At 51.1% G+C, this 19788-nt stretch overlaps 7 protein-coding genes across 7 annotated transcripts, besides 2 other annotated features; all 7 read left to right on the top strand.

Annotated features, from left to right (window-relative positions):
- Positions 1 to 19788: part of a sequence feature (sequence corresponds to BAC RPCI93-10J17) that runs on past both edges of the window.
- Tb927.8.4000 (hypothetical protein, conserved) lies at positions 457 to 2367 on the top strand (the record flags this gene model as incomplete). Its single annotated transcript, XM_842138.1, has 1 exon — positions 457 to 2367. The coding sequence occupies one exon, from the start codon at positions 457 to 459 to the stop codon at positions 2365 to 2367; it is 1911 nt and encodes a 636-aa protein (XP_847231.1).
- Tb927.8.3990 (hypothetical protein, conserved) lies at positions 3108 to 3980 on the top strand (the record flags this gene model as incomplete). The annotated part of the gene is made up of 1 exon (XM_842137.1): positions 3108 to 3980. The coding sequence occupies one exon, from the start codon at positions 3108 to 3110 to the stop codon at positions 3978 to 3980; it is 873 nt and encodes a 290-aa protein (XP_847230.1).
- On the top strand, positions 4980 to 7097 carry Tb927.8.3980 (hypothetical protein, conserved; the record flags this gene model as incomplete). The annotated part of the gene is made up of 1 exon (XM_842136.1): positions 4980 to 7097. One exon carries the CDS (start codon positions 4980 to 4982, stop codon positions 7095 to 7097), a length of 2118 nt encoding a protein of 705 aa, XP_847229.1.
- Tb927.8.3970 (oxidoreductase, putative) lies at positions 7727 to 9028 on the top strand (the record flags this gene model as incomplete). The annotated part of the gene is made up of 1 exon (XM_842135.1): positions 7727 to 9028. One exon carries the CDS (start codon positions 7727 to 7729, stop codon positions 9026 to 9028), a length of 1302 nt encoding a protein of 433 aa, XP_847228.1.
- On the top strand, positions 9416 to 10645 carry Tb927.8.3960 (hypothetical protein, conserved; the record flags this gene model as incomplete). Its single annotated transcript, XM_842134.1, has 1 exon — positions 9416 to 10645. The coding sequence occupies one exon, from the start codon at positions 9416 to 9418 to the stop codon at positions 10643 to 10645; it is 1230 nt and encodes a 409-aa protein (XP_847227.1).
- On the top strand, positions 11771 to 14515 carry Tb927.8.3950 (hypothetical protein, conserved; the record flags this gene model as incomplete). Its single annotated transcript, XM_842133.1, has 1 exon — positions 11771 to 14515. One exon carries the CDS (start codon positions 11771 to 11773, stop codon positions 14513 to 14515), a length of 2745 nt encoding a protein of 914 aa, XP_847226.1.
- On the top strand, positions 14779 to 16479 carry Tb927.8.3940 (hypothetical protein, conserved; the record flags this gene model as incomplete). The annotated part of the gene is made up of 1 exon (XM_842132.1): positions 14779 to 16479. The coding sequence occupies one exon, from the start codon at positions 14779 to 14781 to the stop codon at positions 16477 to 16479; it is 1701 nt and encodes a 566-aa protein (XP_847225.1).
- Positions 19710 to 19788: part of a mobile genetic element that runs on past the window's edge.

Genomic DNA, 19788 nt, shown 5'->3' with positions numbered 1-19788 from the left:
GTTGTTGCTTTCTTTTTTTATTTGCTAGAATACCTTCCTTTATTTGGTTTCATTTTGTCTTTCTCTTACCGTCGTTTCGTTTTGGTGCTTTTTTGTTCCTAGTGTTTCTCGCGCGTCAAGGTATAGCGTCACGACATGTGATGAGGGTTAAAGAGTCGGTAGAAGATATTACCTTTTTTTTTGCTGAATGCCCCACTGCTGGCATATTTTTGTTGAATGGAGCTGCTGCTTCCTATATTTTCCCATACTTGGTTATTTTTCTTTGATTTTCCTGTTCCCCTTTGTCATCTCATTATTTCTGTAACCTTGTTTGCTCGCTTATTATTACTGTGGCTGATAATGACCCGTGGCACTACTTCAGCCGACCAAACTCAGGCCGGTTAGCGGAGGAGACTCTACCGCGGAGAAGCAAAATTCCCCCTCCCACGGTTGAAGTGTAGATCGAGCGGAAGAAGGATGATGGGAAGAATTCGTGTTTGCCCTCAGCCCACATACCCCAGTGTATTACATCTCTTCTGTATTGGTGGAGTTACGGCCTTAACGGCGTGCGGTGGGGCGCTTCTCTTGTATTATCGGGGCGTATGGGTTCCTGAGCGACGGCGACTCCTTCAACAACAAACGTGCCTCCCGCCCCGTCGCACGCGGCAGTTTATCGCAGGATCAGGTAGCTATCAGCAGCAGGTAGCTGTGTTCCAGTACCATCCGCATGTGCTGCGCGAAATCTTGTTCTGTGGCTTAGTTGTACTTCGGACAATTCTGCTTGTAGTGCACATGGTGCCCGTGATATGGTTTACATTTCTCACATATGGACTGCATTTTTGCAGCGAACCTGTTTTCTTCGGAAAAGTTCGCGATATGCTCCTAGCTATGGGGCCAAGTTATATAAAACTGGGTCAGTGGATTGCTACTCGGCCTGATATCTTCTCACCGGTCATGTGTAGTGCGTTAGAGAAGTTGTACGATAACACCGAACCGCACTCATGGTCGCATACAGAGAAGACGTTGCGCAACACATTTCGTGAGTCGCCCCAAGGTTCTAATGATGAAGGAAGGAAAGGGGATACCGGGACGCGACAGAACGTTCTTTACTACTTGCGTGAGATCGAAAAAGTACCTGTAAACAGTGGGAGTATCGCGCAGGTACATCGGGCTGTGCTTAGGGAAGATGTTGACGGTGTTCCCACGGGGACGACGGTGGCGATAAAGATTCTACACCCACTTACACGCGAGATCATATGTGCTGATCTTGTCGTGATGAAGTGTTTCGTCAACGTTGTTACGACTTTGTTCCGAGATACGGTGTATTTGGACTTGCGGCGGGCCCTGGGTGAGTTCTCGTCTCTTCTTTGCTCCCAACTTAGTCTCGACCTAGAATGCGATAACTTGAAGCAGTTTGCATTTAATTTCCGTGACTTTCCGGGCGTTATTTTTCCCAAACCGCTTCCGTCGTTCTGCACACCGGATGTTTTGGTCGAGACATTCGAAGAGGGTCGACCACTACAAGAAATCCAGCCCTGCGATGAGTTCCGCGACGCCGCGCAGCGGGGTTGTCACATGTTCTTGAAAATGTTGTTTGAAGATAATTTTGTGCACTCTGACCTTCACCCCGGTAACATTTTAATTCGGGCGAACCCGGGGGCCCCACTAAATGTCCCACCAACTACGTTTTTTTCACCCACAACAGTGGAGAGGTATCCCGACGGGAAGCCGAAGCTGAAGTATGAACTCATCATCCTCGACGCTGGGCTCACCACGTCGTTATCACCGGAGGAACGTAACAACTTCATTTCATTATTCGCTGCGGTCGCTTGCGGCGACGGTAGTCTCGGTGCGGATTTAATGATCGACAGACTTCCACCAGACGTGCGACCCCCCTACCCGGAAGCGAAACGGGAAAAATTCCGCATGGATATGACAAATATCTTCAATACAGTGGCTCCTGGTGCATCAGATGGTTTTACGCTTCGCCATGTGCGTATCGGCTCTACCCTGTGCAAAATTATGAACACGTTGCGCGAGAACAAAACGCCAATCGACGGCAACTTTGCATCGCTTGTGCTAACCGTTGTAGTGGGCGAGGGCCTGGGAAGGAAGCTTATACCTGATTTTAACTTATTCGCCGAGGCCGTGCCGTACCTTATGGTACTGTTAGAGGATAACGAGTTGTCTTATCTTGCCAATAAACTACGCAGCACATATGGCGCGGGCACGCTGCTACGGGACTCGCTAAGTTTGGTGGAACTTCAGCGCACCCCGACGTATATTGAGGCCGGACTCAGAAAAGCCTCCAAAACTGTGGACCGGATCCTACAGCAACTGACAAGGCAGTCAGCAGTCACTTGCGCTTCGCAAGAGGAGAAAGCGTGAGTAAAATGAAGAGATTTGTTGGCACTGGCAACGCCGAATCTTCCACTACGTAATAGAGGGGTTCATCGGTCCATTCGTGAGGAAAGCCGGATAAAAGCAACTGTTTGACCATGCCAGAAGGAAGTTGAGAGCTGGCACTTGGTGGTGGGGGGACACTTGTATTGCATGGCCGCTTGTTTTACACCAGTGATGCTTGGCCCTACCCGGGTCCCGCTATAGGGCACCATAGTGACACAGGCGGGTTAACCACACAAAGAGGGGAAATAAAGAGCCAAATTTATCTCTTTTTTTTCTTTTTAGGGGGGTTCTGACGCAACTTTTTTTTTTTGCAGGATATGGTGTAATCGCCAATTGATGGTCGCCGCAGGCGGGTGCCTAGTGCCACGTGGTGTAGTTGTGGGGTATTTCTAGGCAGTTTGGGTGGTAGCAGGTGTAGGGTTGCGAATCAGATATGGTGACTGTACTAATGGACCACCATACATCGGCCATTTGTCTATCTTAAAGCGCACAGTTCTTCTTTGTTGTCAATTCCTTCTTTCTCTTCTATCCGACGCCTGTGTCCAGCTGCCCACCATATGCCTGAAGGGGGCGTGTTGTGTACCTTTGTTATAACTTCGTCTGTGTCGTCACCTGTGGTCCCTCATTTTCCCCTCTTAGCTGGGGGTTTTCTGTGTGTGGGCTCATTTTCTTCGCCCGATCCACCTTCCAAGACTAAAAAGGAAAACCACAAACGGTAGCTGATGCCTCCCAAGCAACATAAGGAAAAGAAAAAGAAGAAAAAGAAGTCTACTCCAGAAGATGACCTGGACGAGCCCTATCACCGCTGGTTAGACGAAACATACTACATCGCACGAACTCATCGTGAACATGCGGCCGCAGTACACATGAAATTCATCAATACGGCAATCAAAGCGTGCACAACTGCGATAGTACCGTACAACGAGATGTTGCTGCTAACCACCGGAATACCAACGTGTGAAACAGAGGTGGTTCCAATGGTTTCGGTTCCATCCATAATCCGATCACTTGGCTTCAACCCCACAACCAAGCAGTTAATGCAAATAGGATGGATTACCGCATTGGTGAAGGAACCACCTGCCGAGTTCCTTTCTGATGTTCTTAGCCGCACCCTATGGGAAAGTGAAAACGAGAACAAGTTGAAACGATGTATGTTAATGACACATATCGACTTCGAGTCGTGTGACCTCCTAACAAGCCGCAAGAAATTAGAAAATGTAGGGCTTCAGCTATTACAAACGGGTTCATTTGTGTTCGATCCATCACAAGTACCGCGAGTGTTCCTCCCCGCAGTTGACTTATTGAGGCGCGTACCCGTGGTTGTACAACGCAGTGACGCTGATACCCTAGACAAAGTGTTCGAGACCATATGGGCCGCTGCCAACACGTGTGAACGGGGAACCGGTGGCATACGACAAATGAACATCGCGGCACTCCACAAAACCCTCACGACAGCCATGCGCAGCCACAGAAAGACGTCGGAAACGATGGAAGAGCCCTCGCTAACAAAGGTAGAAATGGAAAGCTTACTAAGTTTCGTGTGTGGAGAGGGCGGCAATGTTGACGAGGATACATTTGCGCTAACCGCAGTGTAGAATAACTGCCGCGAGGGTGAGTGGCAACATGTTCTAGTTTAAGAAGAGCACCTTATCTACACCGGCCCTTTTTTATGTTGCAATGAATCTGCTGTATTTGTTTTTAGTTTTCTTTCCCGATACACTGGTGTGTGTTTTTGTATTTATCTCGTATTCTTCTATACACGGTCTTTTGCTCCCCCTTTTTTTGTCTTTGCTTCCATTACTTTAAACGCATATTAAGCCTTACTTGTTTGTTTGTTCATTTTGTTAATGTTCAAAACAAGGTTTCATCTCTTCAAGTGAAACCGGTGGTGAGTGTATGTAGCTATATTATAACAAGACAGTTAAAGAAATTATGGGGAATGAAAATTTTTTTAATTGTTTAACGGGGCATAAACGATGATTTGAGTTGATGAAGCCCTCGTGGGTTATGACCCTTGTACCTTTTTTTTCTTCCTTTCTTGTCCTCATTAACCCCCTCTTATCAAATCATATTTGACAATACAGCCGTGCCTTGGTTGTACCGAAAGGCAGGCAACCTTTCACATATACGTACCAGCACTTAGACGCAAGCCTCTTCGCTTGGATCCCATTAATTCTCGCTGTTTTTGCTCGTATTTATTCACCACCACCACCACTACCCATCCCATTTCTTTCATACATTATTAACATGACCGCACAATGTGCGGCTGTGCATCAGCCTCAAAAGAAAGATATAGAGGTACCCGCACCCACTCATAAGAGAGTTTACGGCGAAGGGAGCCCCCACAAAGGCATATCGATAGTGCGCATTTCGAACGGGGAAGACAGAAAATATACGGAAAATAACGAAGGGGAAACAAAGACATTTTTTTTTCAAAAAAAAGTGACAAGTGAGTAAAAAAGGGATATAGATCTGCTTATATATTTTTTTCTTTCTCTTGAGGAAAGAAGTGTCGCTCCAGTCGGAAAAAAGTGATTGAAGGGTATAAAAGAGATTTTTTGGTATATTTTTAAAAATCGATATCCCTCTGAAACATGGATAGTGTCGCGGAGCCCCTGAACGCACCTGAACAAGGTCAGAGTGAAGAGATGAAAAAGCACCCTCAGAAGGTTTCAGCCCCTTGCACTGCGAAAAGAAAAGGACAAAAGCCAAAAACTGAAGACAACGGGGAATTACAAAGCGCAGGGAAGCAGAAGAGAAAAAAATCCCCTGCGAAACCTCCCAACAAAGTCAGGGGAGGCGTAAAAACAAGGGGGATGGCACGTGCTGAATCGGTGAGCAAACCACAACCCTCACCTGAGGTTGTTAACGAGGCTCCCACATCTGAGAAATGCAATGGGACCGGACTACCGTCGAGTGACGATGACTCGGAAGACGCTTTAGTTTTCCCAAGTGGGGCTCCACAGATGAAAAGAGAAGCAGCGCAATTCAACCCTGGGTTAGCCCTAGTCAGGAGCGTTATAGCGAAAATAGAGCCCCCTGATGAAATCACCCCGCGTATTACAACAAAAAGGCCTCGAAGCATGGCATCTGGCGCTGCTGATAAGAACAAAAAGGTAGCCGTCGAGCCCCCCACCAAGGTGGCTGAAAATTCGACACCAACTGACCCAGTGGTTTTATCACCACCTTCTCGTGGTCTGGCAAGTTTCGGATTTTACACACAGTCAAAGAAATCAACGGAATCGAAAGCAAGCGTTAACAAACTTTTCACGCCATTTGTGCAGGACAAGAGGGTGTCACCACTCTCACTACAGTTTTGGTTGCCGGACGGCCCTGCGCTGAAGAGGGAAACGCATGTTGACGATGTTCTCTTTTTAGGTGAAACTTCACCAAAGTCGTTGCAGTCCGAAGTATGCGCTACCAATAACGGTAAAGTTGTTTGGGCCGGAGAGGAAGACGAAACACACTCAACCCAAATGTACCAAGGAGTGGGGACCCCATACTCATCTTTTGCTGCGATGATAGAGCACGCGACCGCACATAGCGACACAAATGATGGTTGTAGTGCCTACGTCACCGAGGCGTTACGTCGTTGCCCTTGTAGCTTCCACGTACAACTTCCACCGCCGCGGAAGGATTTCTGCAATGAAATCATTTTTTGCGGGTTCTATGCAATTAGCTTTGATCCTTGTGAGTCGCGCCCCCCATATTTTGGCACCTACAACAGTCAAAATGCGCTCAATGTAGAGGAGCTAATGCGGTTAGCGCGGTTTGGTGTTAGCGAGGAGATGCCACAAATGTCCAACCTTGACTACGAGTATGATTCTGGTGATGACTGGGATGTGGCGGACGGAGATGAGGATGTTGGAATGAGCGGCGACAGCAACTCCGATGAGGAAGTTGATGAGAACAGTAGTAGCATTGTTGGTAGTGACGAGGCCAACAATGACTTTATCAACGACAACGATGAGTACGATGATGACTCGGAGGCGGAAATTCAACGGCGTATGTTTGACTCACGCGAGCGCCGACGGAACCGTTTAAAAGGAAGGGAAAAGTTTGTTCCCGCCTTCAGTGGTCCATTTGTTGCGGTCTCTGCGCTAGACCACCCACTGCGTGACTACGATAAATTTGAACGAATATCATCTGAGCTCAATGATGAAGTGTTCACCACTATGTTCGAGCAATGCTTGCGTTCTTGTGGTAATGTGGGGTCTTCACTTACTACCAATGGAAATAGCAACTGCACTGATGTGGGGGAGAACCAACAAAGCTTCTTACCGCACAGCCAACAGGACAAGCGGGACATGACACGACAGGAAGTTGACATCCTCCACGGCATCGTGGCAGCAAACTCAAGGATATCCACAGCAAAAATTGTTACCGTGCTTCTGGAAGGAGGTTATTGTGTTGGTGTATCCCAAGCCGAGATGGTGAGGACAATACGTCGCCATTATGAACGAAACCATGGCATTTTGGTTCGCCGCGTTGAGCCATGGGCGGCTACAGATGAACGGCTGTTCAAAAGGCGGAAAAAGCAGAAAGCTGGAGCCAGTACAGCCAACGATGGCGATAGGAAAGAAGGAAATGATGACGATGACGATGTGCAGGAAATGTCAGGTGACGACGACGACATGGGTGAGGAAGTACCATTAGCTGTGACAGCCATGGAGGTTGTGTGTGCCTCCCGCGATTGTCGAAGCAAACGCTAGGTCGTGTCATGCACAGCCATCTGCACTTTAGTAATTACCAAGGGCATGGTTGCCCTTACTTTCCCTTTTCACAGTTACACGTTTCGGATATCCATTCATAATCTGGCTCCTCAACGATCAATAGATACAAACGACAACACAAAAAAGGTAAGTGAGACGTACGCGTCAAGCGAACGACTGGGCGGATGGAGGTATGCAATCAGCCGACTACCGCGCGCTGTCGGATGTGCGTACAAGTCCCTTTGCTTTTTTTTGGTTTCACTCCGATCATTCACTCGCCATCTGCGAGAGAATTCCTTGTCTTAACGGTGTAAATTCTTCGGCCCGCACCCATTTGATCCCTTAAAAAGAAAGAAATATCTTCTTGTTTTTTATGAATGTCGTGATATATCAAATGTGGGTTTGTTGCGCTCTGTCCTTCTTCTTTTCCAAAAGCGACCTGAGGGAAGAAGACAAGCTACTCGCTCACTGTCTTTGCGCCTATTTTCACTGTACTCTTGTCGACGAAAGTGGAACAGGCATAAGGTAGATCCGGCGGGGTAGGCGGTGGGGTTTGCTTAGAGCACGAGGAAGCAGCGACGGCACCAACACACAAATAAAGGTAGAAAGGAAAGGCAGGCGGGGAGGAGATGGGCGCAGGGACGTCGCAGCCTTCCAGTTCTCACGATATCAATGGCAACGGCAGAACCAGCGGGAAAGCACTGGGCAACGCGCTGCGGTGCCATGGATGGATGGTGTCCAAGTGTGTGCGGCAATGGAAAGCAGCGGCGGCCATAAACTCAGAAATAACAATTCCACCACCTGGGAAGGGGCAGGTCCGGGTAAAGCTGTATGCTGCAGCGGTGAACCCAGTGGATGCAAAGCGGGCGGCGTTTGGCTACCAGGTTTCCAGTTCGCTATTTACCGGTGGCCTCAGCCGTGGAACCGGTGTGGCTTCAACGATGCTGGGGCCAGAAACTCTATTTCCCTTTCCTTATGTGATGGGCGTTGAAGGCGCCGGTGTCATTGAGAGCGTGGGCTGGGATAGCAGTAAAGAGCAGCAGTACGACTTCCAGGTCGGTGACCGAGTTGCTTTTCTTGCGGACATGTCCCAACCGTTCGGGGGGACATTTTGTCAATACGCCGTAGTGCATGCGGACGCGTTGGGGAAAATACCGGCCCCGACGGACGGCAATGACTTTATTGATTTCGTCGAAGCGTCAACGATGCCATGCTCAGCGGGCGCGGCATACGTGGCACTTTTCGACAAGTTGCGAGTGGAGCGGGGACGGAGCATCTTTATTAGTGGTGCGTCGGGCGGCGTCGGTAGCGTGGCTGTGCAGCTAGCCAAGTACGTCGGGCTATGTGTATTGGCGTCGTGTTCAACAGTCAACGTCCCGTACGTCAGCAGTCTTGGCGCCGACTTTGTGTTCGATTACACCACCAACAATGTGGTAAAGGAGTGTCTTGAGCACACACAAAGTGTGGGCGTTGACTACGTGCTAGAACTTGCCGACGCCGCACTTGCAGCCAAACACGCGGAGGCACTACGGTTTGGTGGTTCAATTTGTGTCCTTCCTGGGCCCATGAACGCGAATGATGCGAATAGCGGTGTATTCTTCCGCAAGCAGATATCGGTGAGCTACGTGTGTTTGGCTGGTTTGTATGGCAGTGAGGTGACGCGTAAGTTATTGCGTTCTGTGGTGGAGGAATCGCTGCGGTTGTATCAGAATGGCGCGTTTCGCCTACATGTGGAAACAGCCTCAATTGAGCGCGTGCGCGATGTGATGGACGTGGTGGCCTCAGGGCATGCGCGGGGGAAAATCGTCTTGACAGACTTTCACCCAACAGAATCCCCCGGAGTTGACGCGGCCGTCGGAAGTCGCAGAAGAAAGCAAGTCAGGGATGCTGCCAAGTTAACGGCACCGGCTGGGGATGCCACCGCGCGATAATCGCAAGTGTGCCAGAACTTCCTAATCGGTGTGGCCCACTCGTCTGTTGAGGTGTGAAATCCTGAAAGTGTGACAACGGGAGAATGGACAAGGACGGGGGAAAATGGAGCATTGGAAGAAATTGCTCGCCAAACACTCTTGTTTCATACTCCTGAAGTACCCCTCCTACTTTTTCTTTTCTTATACATTTCCATTGGCTGATTCTTTCTTATCCTGGGGGGGGGGAGGTTCTTTTCTTCACCCTACCTCAATACGACGCGCGTTGCCGTCTGCGTTAAACAACCAGGCTACATCTGTGTATGTGGAGGGATTACCCTCTATCTTGACTTAATTTTGATTCTCCGAGAAGTCTTCCATCAACACCTCCCTCTTGCCGTTGCTTCAGTGATGCGCTTTTTTGTTGTGGCAGTTTCTACAACACTCGGACTCGCGTCACCCAGTCGGTGGGTCCTGCGGCAACAGGCGTTAACGGCCGTCCTCACTCCAGCACGCCGGTATGTAAACGCCCTTTACCGTGTGCCCCCGCAAAACTTGATTCCAACGCACAGTCCGATAGGTGAGGAAGTTGACACAGAGTTGTTCGTTAGGCAGGTGAAAGATCTCTTCTTGGCGCTAAAGCAGACGCATCTTGTTGATCAAGTTCACGAGATGCGCGCATGCCCATACTATGATTCCCTCTTCGCTGCCGATATCCTGTTTCAGCATTATGATATTGTCCTTCCTATGCCGAAGTATGGCCGTGAGCACCGTAGCTCGGAGATAAGCGAGACGTTGCGGTACCTTCGTGCATGTGGGTCCACTGGTGACTTCAACCACGTGCTCCAGGACGTTAAGGGTGGCTCGGCTGATGGGGGGGATTTTGTGTCAACCACACACGGTATTCTCATGGGCTACGGCACACCGCGTACCAACAAACTTTGTATGATGGCTATCACAGACGCCTCAGCCCCGAACGAGGCCGCTGCCGCCCAACAGCGGGCCTTGAATATAGTACCAATTGAGATGTCGCCCACAGCACCCCCGCTCGCGGATGTGTTGGCCTTCGCGGGTAAGCGAACACTAATTGTGCAAGACACAGAACACGGTCGCAGCGCAGGAGAGGCCGCGGCAAATGCCATCCGAAAAGTACCGTGGCAAATACTGCGAATTGAACCGAACTGCAGCATTATATCCCACTTGTGCGGAGTAAACTCTGTGTTCGATGTGCTGGTAGACCAAGACTTTCCCACTTCGATGGAGCGTATTGGCGAAGCCGGCTTGAATCCCTTTCCGGTCGAGTGGACTGAACCTCGGAAACTTGGATTAAGCATGCGCAGAGTGTGCCTTATCGCTCGTTTCGCACGCGGTACAATGAGCGCTGGTGGCTACGCGGACAGCGATGGTCATCGAGCGGCTTCCTTCACGTATCACTCGCGGAATATAGCGAGTAATTCCCGTCTTATCCATAACGGCCACCGCAAACATGGAGACAGTGGCGCCCCGTTGGAGGCCCAGTTACGTTCCGGGGAGCTGCCAGCACCGGTGTACCAACGACCACCGCGTTATGCCCCTGCCATCCATCGAACTGGGGGGTTGGCGACGACGGCAACGACACGAGACAAAAGGGAGCGTGAATAGGAAGGTTGAACCCAAACCGGCAATTTCAGACCCTATGGCAGTAGAAAACAAATAAAAGAGGGACTTGGGCATGTGTGACAGGAGGGAAAATGAGACGGATCTCTCCTTGCATATGTGGTAATAATGTTTAGCTTGTTTACTTTCAACGGCAGGAGGTTGGGCTGGTTACCGAGGTATTGCCTTTCACGTATGGTAAGTTCTCGTTAACCGACCTTCTTCGATGGTGAATGGTATGGCATGAGGAAGTGCTTTTCGTTGGTGGGCGAGGAGGGGGTGGAAAAATGATTTTTCTTCCGGCTGCAGGAAAGTTTTGCGTCTTGTTCACGCAGCGGAAGGCAAAAAAGAAGTTGGGCATTGCGATATGTCATTCACATGTGCTGATTATCGTTTTTAATGCGGCTGTTAAAACGGTTCCGCTTTGCTTGTATATCGTACGTTGCGCTCCTGCGAAGCGAGGGGGGGCTTCATCAGGGGTAGTCACTCCCAAATGACGGCTCGGCTGGCGTTTTGCTGGATACACACATTCGAGAACCGCGCTTTGCCATGCTGTTTGATGCCTGCGCAAAAGGAGGGAAGGAGCGGTGATGGATGGAGTGCCTGAGGGGCATTGTGTAGGTTTTGGGGCACTTCGTGTTTAATACGGAGGTGTGTTTGTGCGGGGGGGGGTCTGGTGTAAGTACATTGGATTTAAAGAAATATTGACAAACAACTGGAGGACGATCCCGGGTGGCAGCCACACAACTTTCTTGTGCCTATTCGAAGGGGGGAAGAGATGTCCTGGTATTGGCGTGACTCGACAAGTGACACCACAGCTTTGGGATGCTGACTACAATGCCGTCGATGCATGTCGACACCTGACTTTATAACATGGTGTCCGGTGACAACGCACGGTTAACAGGCGTCCTCTCCATCAACTGTGAACGGGGACGCCGAATCTGTCGGGGCCCTTCATTCTGATAGTTTTGTGACACCACTACATGTTTAGGTGTGGTATCCGTTGTTTTGCGGACCGCCCAAGCCGCTGAACTTCATACCCGTGGGCACGCACGTGCCGAAGAAAAAGAACATTATTAGACTTCTACTCGTCTAGAAATAGGTTTCATAGTTAGTGAGGATTAGTGTTTGATGGGGAGCGTTGATCATCCGGGTATGCTTAAGCACCTTCTCTCCGAGAACGCACGCCTCAAGGCGCTAGCGGCGCAACCTGAGCACGAGCGTATCTTGCAGGATGTGCTGCTAACGCAATTGCAGCGTTTTTTTTCTGACGCGCGGCAAAGTGTGGAGGACACAGTCGACAAAACATCTACACCATGCAGTGAAAGAAGTGAGCGGCGAGAGGGAGCAGCGGGGGAGGAAAGTGGGGTACAGCGGTTTTCTGCCTTGGTGGAAACTCTGTGCATCTTGGGCACGCAAAATGAAGAACTCCAACGTCACATGAGTGACATGCAAACGAAGACTGTGGCTGCTCTCAACGAGAAGGTGGAGGCACTGGAGAGCGAACGCGGCAGTTTGAAACGCCGTGTGGAGGAGTTGGAACGAGAAGTAGCAGCAAAAGGCACGACTAACACAGCTGATGAGGAGCTAACACCCCCGTTGATGGCCGAGCTCCGGTCTCTCCGCACCTCTGAGGAGCTTCTACGCCAACAACTACAAAATGTTCACGAGCGAGGTGAAGCCGCAGTGGCAGAGTCAGAAAAACTCGCAAAAGACGGGATCCGGGCTACCATGCTCCTTCCACGCTTGTTGGAAAGTGTGGAGGAAGTTCGGGGAGCACTCAAGCTCGTCGAATCTGAGCGGGATGTGCTTCGGCTCCAATTGCAAGAACTTAAGGAGCGGCAGAGCGTGCAGCACACCCTCTGCGAGGCGCAGCTACGGGAGCAGGTGGCTTTAAGCCAGTCAAGCGTACAACATCTCCTCAGCCGCATCTCCGTATTGGAAACCCGTGAAGCCCAAGCACGTGACGAGGTAGCAGCGTGCATGCAGACAATTGAGCGACAGCAAGGAATTATTCAGAATCTTCAAGCATGCCAGGGTGTCGCCGTCGAAACCCTGGCCTCAAAGCGGCGACGTCTTGAAAGTGAGATATTTGACAACCCGGACTCCGTTCGCCGTGATCTTGTTACTTTTTGGTGCGAGGGGCGGGAGGAACTTGAGCAACTCCGAGAAGAGGTTCAGAAACTACGTTCTAAGGTGCAGCAACTGAAGCCGCTTAAAGAAAAACTAGGCCAGCTGGAGCGAAACCGCTCCGCAGTGGCAACCAGAATTGTGGATCTGGCAGATGAGGTGAGTCGGGTAAGAGAGGAAAACCAAAAGTTACGTGTGCAATATTCAGGTCTGGAAGTAGAGCGTGACTACCTTCGCGGAAGTTTGGCAGCAGTCATTTCTCAGCATATGCAGGAAGAGGAACTGAGTAGTTGTTGCGCGGCTGTGCGTGAGGCCGCCGCGAGGTCGGCGGCCTCTAGTGTGAGCGCGGTTGTCGATCCCCAAGTGATACAGCAGACGATGAGACAGGCGCGCGAGCTGCAAAGCGAGGTGGCACAGCTGGGGAAACAAAAGGAAAAACTGCACAGGTGCATTAGTCTACGTGAAAAACGCCTTGCGGCTCTCGTGGCACGCGAGGCCGTCCAGTGTCCAGCCGCGGCGGCGCAGGAAGCGAGACCAGCTGTAGAAAATGGCTCTGTTATGCATACAGTTTCGTGGGCGGAGGCGCATGCCGTTGATGTTCTTAGTAGTTTGGAGGAGGGCGTCGCTACGGAAAGTGGGTTGCAGCGGCAAGGGGTTCTCGTTGCGATGCAAACCCGACTTGATGCTGCAGAGCGAGAGGTAGCGGTGTGCAAGCAGCAGCTGGAGGCGTCCGATACGGCCCGTGAGGAAGCCGAAGCGCGTTATTCGGCAGCGCGCGCCGAACTGCAAGCCACACTAAGCGCGCGAGAGACTGCCATGACGGAGATGCACCACACCAACACCGTACTGCTGCAGTCGGTTGAGAGACTGCGATCGGAACAAAAGCAACTCCGCCAAAGTTACTATGATTTGGCGGCCTTTACGGAGAACTTGGCCTCAGCTCTCGAAGTAATGTTACTATTTGTGCAAGGCGAGACTAATCTCGCAGCCTCGGTGGGGCGGTTGCTGCTTCAGCACCGGTCGGAGATTTGTGAGCTGACCCAGCAAGCGGCGGATGGTTGGGAGATGCGCAGGGATGACGTACAGCGTGTGGTGGAATCTATTGACCGAATGTGCGAATATGTGAGACAATCAACGGAACAAAACCAGCGGGAGCAAGCACTCAACAGCGTTACGCATCTCCGGAGGCTAACAGATGCTGTGAAACAACAGGAAGGGAGACTGAAGGAGATGCAAAAAAATTTTACAGAAGTTTGCCAAAAACTTGGCGAGAGCTTAGCAACCCGGGTTGCAGAAGCGCAACAACAGGCTGAGGGACTGTGGAAGAAGCGGTTGGGGATGTTGCAGGAGGAACGCCACCGTCTGCAAGGCCAACTCAAGGCGGAAAAGGATCTCCTCTCCAGAATGGAATGCTTGATGATACCTGGAGCAATGACGCAGCCAACCCTCACAGCGGCAGAGGCAACGGTGGCCCACGCTGTCATTAATCCCGGCACTGACGCACCTGAATTACCGGATCAAGAAAGAAACGAGGTAGTGGACGTAATAAACCGCCTCCTCGCTGCGGTATCCCAACCAGCCACCACAGAGGAGGATGTTCCTAATCCGCTTCTTCTTCCCGCTGGCCAATGCAAGCGCGGAGGTAGCGGAGAGTGTGAGGCAGAACTGGTGGAAGAGGAAGGCCAAGGGGGAGAAAGGGGGGAACGCGATGTGTTAGAAACTGTGTCGGGTATTACGAAGGTATAAACGGATACCGAGTGGTTGTACCTTTTACAGTGTTAAACTTCTTGCTTATGCTTGGCATGCTACCATTCGCGACCGATGGCATCTAGACGGCCCCATCCTTAAAAATTTTATTCCCCGCCTTCTTGTTGTAGTTTGAGGTCCTTCCGTAAATATTGGGGACACCCTTAGGTGGTGCAGTCACAGGGAAAGTGTGGACAGCCAACTTCCCGCTAGTCGATTTCGCACATGCTTGCCCACGGAGAAACACCCAGTGTTATTCGTCCATGGTGAAGGTCGAACCCCCAGTGCAGCTTTTACAGCGGCACATATCGGCTTTGCCCTTTGACGTCCTTATTCGGCGCATTCATTCGAGTGCCCTGGCAAATCCGTCCCGCTCTCTCGAAGCGCATTTCTTAGGCTCCCACAGCCCCCCGGATAGATGCGAAGTGGTAGCAACTAGAGCAGTATCGGCCACCACTTCGTCGGCAGCACGTACGGCGGGTGCTACCGCAACTGAGCTTCGGTCACTCTTGAGCCAGCGACTCCTTCTTGACATCCGGCGGTATCAAGCGAGCAACCAACTCGACCTTGACGACCTCAGTCTCGTTCTAGCAAATGCCATACGTCACCGACTGTCCCCGGAACTTGCCGCCATAACACTGCAATACTTCGCCGATGCCTTAAGTGCCACCGGGGCTGCAAATCAAGAGCCCCGAAGAATAGAGGCCCTTTCGCGTATTATGGAAGCCTGTTGCGATGCGGAGCTAACGGAGTGGACTCCAATGACATGGGACTGCCTGGCGACCATCGTGGCGCTCATTGAACAAAGATGGTTAGCTTTAGCCGCTACGGCTTCAGTGTGTGCCCTGCTGCTGCAGTTTTTATCTACAGTGGTTGGCGCGCAACTCCAAGGGAGGGCAGCGTCTTCAGGGTTGCTGAAGACAGATTCACAATTACTAAAGGAAAGGTGCTTAAAACTTGCCGATAGTGCCACGCAGGCTTTAGCTGAGGCTCTGGAGTCCGATGAGTCATCAAGGTGGAACCCGGGGCAGCTGCAGGGTGTGTGCGCGGTGGTTGAACAGTTGAGAAAATTTGAAAATCTCAACGCACACATTTCCCATAGTTCGGCTAAACAAATGAGTTTTTGGAAACGCCACGGAACGGTGAACGAACCAACCTATGTGTGGAAGAAAGTTCGTCGCGTATTGACGATGCAAATTCTCACGCATGGCACCCTGGAAAGGGCTGTCCGGGCAATGACCCTTCAACAGGCAAGCGAGCTGTTTGCATCTATTTCAACCACTTGTGGCGCCGATGCGGTTGGAAAGGTCGCCGCGCCTCTTCACCGTATGCTGAAGGTGGTCGTGGCCGCTGATTTGGGGACAATGGGGAATGTCATTCGCATCGGCGAAGCCAGCTTGGTGGCGGAAGGAGCGTCCGCGCTATTGGCCCAGTCCATCGATATCATTGGCCGTTACAACTATGTGCTGACTGGCGGAAACGGGTGGGGACTTCTCATTGCAGCTTGCACCCTATTCGAAAGGGCACCATTGAGCATCTCCCCTGTTGTGGATCGTACCCTGGGTGCCCTTCAGTTGGCCCTTGAGGACGCCCAGTGGGTGTCACCCGACAGTCCCGAATTCTTTGCTCACAGTTTAGCGGTTGCTTCGTTAGCCACACTTCTGGTCACGCATAAACTCAGCACAACAACTAAGTTGGAGTCGAGGATCGTGGACATCGCAAATTCATCTCCACTGCTGAGGGATGCGACCCGCGGGCCCTCGATCGTGGTTCGATGCCTCTTTTTCCTGATTTCGACAGCCGATGGGGCAAACGGCAGAGGCAAAATAGCGGAAAAGCGGGCGTGTGCGCTGGGGCTCCTGATGGCGGAGTCCAGGGATCTTCACGGTAAGAAGGAGGACTGCGGAGGTAGTTTTCACTTAACTGCCTTCGAACGCAGGATACTCCGATTTGTGCAGAAGTAGTCGGGGGTTCCCACGGCACTGCATAGAAATAACAATTTCGAGAACTAAAGCATCAGTTCTTCCCGTGTGTTTCTTGGGCATTAGCAAAACTCGGGTGGCCGCGCCGCCAACTTCATCGGTGGGCACCCAAGCAAGAGCGAAGGTAAATTAGGTAAGAGGTGGGAAGCATTCCTAAAATGCAACAACGCTCACTTTCAAGGTGTCAACGGTTAATCCGACACCCTTCTTTTTTTTTTTTGAATTGTCAACTTAAAGAACTAGAAAGGGAAGTATTATTGAATCGTGTAAGGAGGTGGCCTGCATCTCATGCATGTCTTTTTGAACAATACTGGTTGACGACAACCAGCGCGAAGAAGCCGTCATACATTCATCGATGAGGCACGGCCAGGGTGCGATACAACCTCGACCGAACGCTGCAAGCCGGCGGAGGCAAACAGGCTCCCTTTCAAGCAGGTGCTTGCCCTTTTTCAGTGTGCCACCGACGCTGCTCCAACAAAGCTTCTCTGCTTCCTGCCCAACAAAAATTTTACGCCGCAGATGTTTCAATAACATTCTCATAAGCTCTCAAAAGGGGTCGCCAGGGCCTCGGTTTCACGGCATCATGGTATCCAGAAACCCTGAGAACCGTATTTTGACTGTCCAAAGGCTACAGGGACGTGACTGGTTGCGGTGTCGGCGCAGCTCCGATTTCCATGCGCGCGCCACCCACGTTCCAGTTCGGCGTGAGCCTAGGGATAAACCTTTCTCATGTAGATTACTGGAATGAGCGTATTCCGTCTCTCCGCACACACAAACACAACGCCAAATACCTTTCCCACTCCACAAACTTGTTTTGAACACACGATTATAATAGTACCTTACCGTCTTCATCCTATCCTTCCTTTTCAGCCCCGACCGCACACCCGTTGCTCGTTCCACCGGCCAAATATGGGCAACAACATTCCTGTCATCGTGAAAAATCTCCCTAGCGGCGCCACAGGATCTGCCATATCCCTGGCGCCTGTGAGAATTGTCGAAGCCCACGGTACGACGTCTTGTTTGGATCTGCGGTGGTTAGGCTTTCCGCTCAATCGCTGACCTTTCATCATAAACTCCTCCATTTCGTTTCGCGCCTCATCACTCTGCCTTTCCGCCGGTTGTTGGATGTGGTTGTGCCTTAACCATAATCCGATATCGCACGCGTTCCCGCGGGGCGCGCACCTCAGCGGGGTTGTTGCTACATTTCAAATTTTGCACGAGCTTCCCCACAAGTAGCCTATTCCATGACATCTTCTTCACCTAGATATGCTGAGCCATTTTCTCATTTCGATCCGGTCCCTCCTGGTGTTCCCACATTGGATCGCCGGTTCGGGTCACTCCAGCTATTTCCTCCACCTCCCTCCTTAACGACAACTGCAGAGTCGAGGAGGCCGTTGCTTGCGTCTTTTCTCTCCCGGGCTCATCCCCATATACATCGGCATAAGTCTGAGACAGTTTTGAAATTTAATTATTTCTCCGGTTCGCCCCCGGCCGCACCTCCTCACCGTTCGGTTCGCCCTTCCGGCTCAGAGCACCGCATCCGGCGGCGCACCGTTCACATTGAAGGACACCCTTTCCCAATGTCGAAGTGGTCCGTGCTGGTGCAACCCGTTTTCTCAGTGAGCATGGCGACGCGGCTCTCCATCAGTCTCCTTCACTCCGAGCCGTCTGTATCCCATGCTGCGGCCGCTTCTCCCAGACATTCGTCAATGCCACCCAAAGTGTTTCGACAAGGCCGTGAGGAAGTGGCTAAAGGAGGTGTCTTCCACCCGTGTCGCGGCTTCCCCTTTACGCAGCAAAAGGATTTCCTGATGGCATGATTCCTATGCTTTGTGGTCCCGCACCCCATAACAAAGCAGTGGGATTTCCTGTACGTTTTCCGCAGAAGCATCCCCCCACCGACGATTTTGGAGGCTCATGCAGAGAACATCTGCGGTGAAAATGTCTTCCTTTTGTCCATTCCATTACGGTTAGTTCCACGACAATAGGGGACAAGCCGCGTCGATATGAATGCGCCTCTGCCGATGAGCCTTGACGCTTTCCCAAACACACGGAACAGGGTGCCACCGTTCACTCGCGTTGCCGTTGCCATTGGTAAGCGGGGAAAGGGTACAAAGCTCACGAGCACAGCCGACCTAAATATGCGCTTTGTCCCTTTCGGGGGACTTATGCGCCTCCTCTTTCCAACAGTACAGTCAGCTAAATGCCAGCGAGTCGGACCGCCTCTGACCTCACAAATTTAGTCACCTTTCGCGTCCTGCTAAGTGCCGCTCCCGTTTTGGCAACTTTTTCACCCCTTTGTGGAGGTTTCCCACGGCTAAGATGGCTGGCCACTACTGTGGAATATCTTGGAATGCCTTTTGTTGTTGATGAATGTGGTTGAGTCTCTTCGTTATGTATAATGTATGCCTCCCTCCGTTCCGATGTTTTCTTTTACTCCTTCAGAGTCGTCACAGCACAGTATACAGGAGACGGAATAGCACACTTTCCCACAGTGTGCTCATTCTAGAGATGCCAAGTCGCTGAACTTTCTGCCATAAATTTTTCTTTTTGATGTTATCGATTCCCTTTATCCCTCCTTCTCCTTCTCCTTCCCGTATGTGGGGGTAGCTCTTTGCTTATGATCGCTGCGTGCGCTGTTTGTGTTGTCAGATCCTTCTATGGTGTCAAGAAGAGAAGATACAAGTGGAAAATGGGTGCGGCACCTGGTGGTACCGTTCCACCGCGAGGAGAAACTATGCAAATTATCTCCAAAGTCCTTTATACCCGTATGATCACTCTTCCACAATACACTGTCCATGAAAATCTTTCACCCATTGGTAGCTCAATAATAATGGTAACTTTCAATCGAAATCGTTGCTTTGGACTGTGATTTCAGGTGTCGCATGGAAGCCATGCGTGTCTTTCTATAAAGTACAAGGTCAGGTTTGATTGCGGCGCTGTGACACACATGTTGGAAGCATTGGTGTTAATGTGCATCTGCTTGGTGTCTGTGGTTCATTTGTGCGTCTGCCCCTTCCGCTTGAGCTCAAGCTCTTCCTTCTCCCCCAAACACACACACACACACTGTGATGCGCTCTGCGGCGTCTCCCCGAGCAGTCTCCTTGCTTAAACACATTCCGGCGCACACCGCACTCCTAGCTGTGAATTCTCAGTTGGAAGAGGATCCCGGAAAATACATGAAAGGCACGGTGTGTCGCCGCATCTCGATATTCACGGCGCATCCGCGCGGGCATATTCGTGTTTGTTTACCATATGCGTTACAGCATTCGACCGGCACTAGCCATGGGC

The sequence above is a fragment of the Trypanosoma brucei genome, chromosome 8 (assembly GCF_000002445.2).
Source record: "Trypanosoma brucei brucei TREU927 chromosome 8, complete sequence".
In the NCBI taxonomy this organism is placed as follows: domain Eukaryota; phylum Euglenozoa; class Kinetoplastea; order Trypanosomatida; family Trypanosomatidae; genus Trypanosoma; species Trypanosoma brucei.
The sequence above is the reverse complement of the archived record's forward strand: the minus strand, read 5'-3'. Positions and strand labels throughout refer to the sequence as shown.